Below are 5,498 nucleotides of genomic sequence, written 5' to 3' on the forward strand. Positions count from 1 at the left end.
ATTGTGGAGCTCCATAAGTGTGGCTCAATTTTGAATACAATTTGGTGCCATTTGCAATTAAGAAATACAGATAGTTTCTCTCTTTACTCTTAAAGTTAACAAATATGTTTTTTATATTTATCAATCTAAAAAAATAAACATTTAGTCTGATTTGATGTTACAATTAAAAAAGTGTTTGTGTTTTTATCTGAAGAGTATGTAAATATCTGTTTCCACTGTATATTTGATGATGTTGGTGTTTACAGACTACTAAGGATCAGAGATCCTATCAGTAAGCAACCGATTATATAACTCTAAGCATATATATGTTTCTAAGCATAAATGACAATCCAACAATATAACTCTGACAATAAGATCAAAGAATAATCACATCATGCATCTGCTGGTTTGCTTTCTGAAAATGAAATTATAAAAATGTTTCTTTAAAAGAAATTAAAAATTAAAAGTTATTAAAAGTTAATAAATTTAAATACTAAAAATAAAAGACTAAACTATTAGTTCTGGGTCACAAACATTTTTAAAGATTTAGGAGTTAGTTTAAAAACACAATTTCGAAAGAATTGCAGTACAAACAATGAAAGAGAGAAAGAAAGAAATCTTTTTTTATTCATGCTGTTAGCTTTATTAGAAAGTAGAAAATGTAAAAGGTATATAAAAATGTTGCTGGGGGTTTTCATAAACAAATCTTTTTAACTCAGTTTTCTAGTTAACAGTACTAAGTATTATCTTTTTACAAGTAAGACAATAAAAGATGGGTAAAGGTCATTTTCTACTGCAAGAAGAAGTTATTTTAGGAACTGTTCTTGTAGAAATTCTTTTAGAAATAATCACATTTATGTAGACTCCACAGCAACAGCAGCCAAAATGCAATTCTGGAAAATGAAATAATCCACAAACCTTTACAATGATTGTCCAAGAGAAAGGCTACAAAGAAGATTTGGTTTTATGTTTCTGCAGTGGACAGTACTAACCATGAGATGGCTGATATCATATAGGTGTAGTCTATGGTGAAAGCAGGGACAGATTTAAGCGTACAAGCGTCAAAGATTTTTATCTTGCTTAGCTCCTATGTATTGATGCCTGTGGATTCATGGCATTTCATATGACTTCATTATTTCTTTGATCCAGCTGAGTTGTTTGTTTGAGACGAATGCGTAGACTCCCGGTACGTTCTCTTTACTCTCACAATTCTTTCCAAAAGAAGTAGCTCCAACCAGCACCCCATTGCACAACAGTGGCCCTCCTGAATCCCCCTGCAGCAAGAACAAATACATGGTAGTCATTCTTTGACTACTTGTGGATGTGAAAAAGCCAAAAGAGTGTTGAGCTGAATGCCCGTTTAATTCAGAGAACTAATAAAAATACACACACTCTATGTACTTACTCGACAGGCATCAACCTTTTTTTTACCAGTTGAACCAGCACATATCATGTCACTGGTGATAACAGTATTATAATAAGAGTTGCATTTCTGTCTGTCGATCACAGTCACATCGGCAGACATGAGGACATCAGATGGTCGGTTGCTTTCAGTTCGTCCCCATCCAGCCACCATACATTTGCTGCCAGCTGGAGGCTCCTTGACGGTGTTGCCCAACCGGAGACATTTCACTGTCTTGGTTAGAATCACTGGTTTTTTAAGCTGAACAATAATTAAATGAACATGTTACATACTCATAATGACTGTTTATATTTGACCTTTACAGAGCAGGTCATAATGTAAGTATTCATGCAGCACTGTGCTAAAGTCTTGAACCCCCCACTCATTTATTTATATATTTTATTTTGTAAATGGAAAATAGGAGTTGTAACTTATTGAAAAGTCTAATTATACGTACACAAAAATACATTATACATTAAAGAGAATAAGTCTGTTTTCACCTTATATCCTTCTAGTAATACCCAGCAATTAATTTTTGTCCTCTGTCAAGGACATGAGTCTGAGACAAACAAAACTTATTCATTTTCCTTTGTAGTGAACAGCAGGACTTACCTCACATTTTCAACCAATGTCCATACTTCAGGAAATCGGACATTAGGGAGAAAAGCAGAAAGAAACTATGCAAGGGGAGTCAGTCTTCCTACTGTCAGGGGTTGAGGTGAAGGGAGACCAGACATCAGAGCAGGAAGGTGAAAGCTCAGAGGACATATCAGCTTTTGAAGAGCCTGAAAACACCTTTCTCTTCACAGGCTTGTCTCCTGTATGGTGGTTGATAAACCAAATTCCAGAACTTCAAAGCACTAGCTAATACAATACTTCTTATCCACAATGGACACTATCTGTCATCATTTTGCCCCTTCTCAGGGTCCCCAAAAGCTGGTATGTCCTCCTTCTGAACTTTCACCTTGTTGCTCTAATGCAGGGGTGTCCAACTCCAGTCCTCAAGAGCTACTGGCTTGCAGCTTTTAGATGCATCTCTACTCCAAAACAGCTGAATCAAATGATTGGATTACCTCTTAAGCATGCCATCAAGTTTAGCAAAGGCCTGAACACAAACCATTCATTTGATTCAGGTGTGTCGGAACAAGGATGCATCCAAAAGCTGCAAGACAGTAGCGCTAGAGGACTGGACTTGGACACCCCTGCTCTAATGTCAGGCCCTCCTCCATGTCATCCCCTGACAGGTCTTAATATCCCACTATGAGCAAGCACTTCCCACTGTTGCCAAAGGGGGTCAGGAGGGTATCTTTTGCTTCACTTGGTATTGAGCAGTGAATTATCAACTTACCTTGAGCAACATGAGGTCATTGGTTACTCCGTGATAGCCAGGATGAGGAAATCGTTTCTCAACCACTCTGACCTGCCAAGAAGAAACCTCATCTTCCCTGAGGGAGTGCGCTCCCAGGATCACTACAGCCATACTGTCAACACAAACAGTTCACGTATATAAAATGGTTACAGGAGTGTGTAAAACAATCATAAAATAATCATAGTTGCCTCATTATATTTGGAAAATTTCACCCGCGCTATTATTGAGCCTTAAATGAATTTCATGATATTTTCCCACAGCTTAATCAAAATTTCAACATTATAAAATGTTTTAGATTATAAAATCTATTACATATTTCATGTGTATGTGGCTGCGATGTCTGTTATTCTTTAACTGAGTGCAATTTTGTCTCTCTGTAACATACAATAAAATGGACAAACTATGAATAAAAAATGAACAATAACTTATTTCCCAGTGTTGTAAAGGTTGTATATTCATCCTCTCCAATCATTAAGCAGTTTTACATTAATAATTATAATAAAGCGTTTTATATGATGCTTGAAAAGATTCTGGACAAAATAAACTGACACATGTTAGTGTCTATTTTCTTGTTCCAGTTCTGAAGCAAGGGTAACATAAAATACCTTTAAAGAGGATTATTTGTATGTTTGTTATTTAAAAGGCACATTTTATACATATTTATGAATATTTTGAAGGCTGGATTAGAAATATTTTTTGTCATTTCTTGGAGTGTAATCAACCTCTGTTTTCATTAATCTGCCAAGCTGTCAGATCAAGTCATGTCTTATAGACCTTTTGCTTGTGATCTCTTGTTAAATCTCTTTATGTATTATATTTCACACAGTCAGTTAAACATAAATATTGCAATATTTTGATTTGAAAGTTTAAGAAAAGTAAGTGTTCCTACTCAGTGCAGTGGGCGGCTGTCAGGACCCATTGTGGATCGATTAATGTCCCACCACACATAGATCCTTCACTTATCACATAAGCCATGAAAGGTAGTGAGTGTGGCTTGACTTCTTTCCCTCCAATAATCTCAGAACCATGACCTAAAGTAAGAAAAAATATCCAGTCACATAACAAAATCAGCAGATGATGCAGTCAACAACAGATCACTGAAACAAACACCCTTCACCAACTGCTTTTGTAATGCTGAAACATATCAATAATGTGACTATGCATTCTGCTTATTTAAATGAATGAGAAAATTGTCTACAAGTAAATTAAAGTATAATAGAAAATATGAATCACCTGGCTGGATGATCATGAGGAGCATGCATGAAAGGAAAACACTGAAATTACTCGGGCAAAACATTTTGCCTTTTGTCTCTCATAGATGTTGAATGCACTGACACTGTGACGCTCAGCTTTATATATTAATCTGAAAGGATGCGGTCTGACAACTGAAATTAACAAGTCAGAAAAATGGGCTCCTAAATGCTTCTAAGGTTGTTATCAAATATATCATTAACAACCTTACCCCATTCACCACCACCACCACCGCCAACAACAATAACAACAGCAACACACACATATACGTGCACACTTTTTGATCGTAAGAAATTTGACTAGGTGTATTTCTCATGGATGAATACTTCATTGTACTTGTTTGACTGTTAAACTAAACTTAGATTATTGTAATTTTCATTCTGTGCTTTAAAGACACAGAATTTCATGAAATATTGTCATTCAAATTCATGGGACAATTGAGAGGAATGTGTAAACAACATCTGAGTGAAACGAACTACTTTATAATACATATGTAGCGTGTGTTTTACATGTCATATGGTGTATGATATGTAATACAGCAATATATGTTTCACACATTACTGATGTATTACATTTTAATCGATTCCAAGATGGACAAAATGTTTTATTTTAAAATTAAAAGTAAAATAAAATAGAAGACATTACTTACCTGGTTGGATGATGAAGAGAAACATGCATGAGAAGAAAACACTGAAATTCCTCAGGCAGGACATTTCTTCGAAATTGTTTGATCAGATGTTGAATGTTGAAACGGACTGTGATGCTCCGCTTTATATGTTGAACTGCAAGGATGTGGTATGACCACAGAATTAATGAGTCAGCAAAATTAACATATTGTGGCGAGCTCAGACAAGGAGGAGACAGAGGTATCATTTGGTCTTGCTTCCCGCAGTGTTAGCCAGGGAGGACAGCCGTTTATTTGCATTCAACAGGAGAACACTGCCGCTAGCCCAACTGCTCCGCGCAGCACTAGCATAACAACAACAAGAAAAAAAGGCGCTCCCTCTCCCAGAAAACACACAGTCGCCGAGAGAGCGCGTCACATGGTAACCATGGCAACATAACGCTGCCGCCTGGAACAACAGAATATAGCTGTAAAAACAAAACCCTAAACAGCCCTGACCCGCTACATAGCCCCCACCTAAGGGGTCAGCCGTCTCCGACAACCCCATTACCCAACACAAAGTCCTGCAAACGTCCATGTGTCTTCTTTCGGTGCACCGACCAATCTCGACCGGCGGGGGAAGAGTCACTCGAATCAGAATATGGGGTGCCACCAGCATCCCCTGCCCCGGCGGCTGCTGGAGCGAGCGGTCGGTACGGTGAGCGTCTGTCCTGGTGCAACACCACCGGGTGCGGACCCGGTACACCACTTCTGTTAGCCGCTCCACGACCTCCGCCGGCCGTTGCCAGTGGCTGCAGAGCTTGGGGGACACTCCTCTCTTGCAAACCGGGCAGTACACCCAAACCTTGTCGCATGAAAGCTCCCCCTCGGCA

At 38.1% G+C, this 5,498-nt stretch overlaps 1 protein-coding gene across 1 annotated transcript; it reads right to left on the reverse strand.

The window, feature by feature from the left end:
- Positions 1–1,088: 1,088 nt before the first annotated feature.
- Positions 1,089–4,714, reverse strand: LOC134638328 (granzyme A-like). Its single transcript, XM_063488836.1, has 5 exons — positions 4,651–4,714; positions 3,640–3,781; positions 2,730–2,862; positions 1,385–1,642; positions 1,089–1,253 (listed from the first exon to the last, which is right to left on the reverse strand). The coding sequence occupies exons 1-5, from the start codon at positions 4,712–4,714 to the stop codon at positions 1,089–1,091; spliced, it is 762 nt and encodes a 253-aa protein (XP_063344906.1).
- Between the last annotated feature and the right edge of the window lie 784 nt (positions 4,715–5,498).

Source organism: Pelmatolapia mariae, linkage group LG12 (genome assembly GCF_036321145.2).
Source record: "Pelmatolapia mariae isolate MD_Pm_ZW linkage group LG12, Pm_UMD_F_2, whole genome shotgun sequence".
Classification (NCBI taxonomy): domain Eukaryota; kingdom Metazoa; phylum Chordata; class Actinopteri; order Cichliformes; family Cichlidae; genus Pelmatolapia; species Pelmatolapia mariae.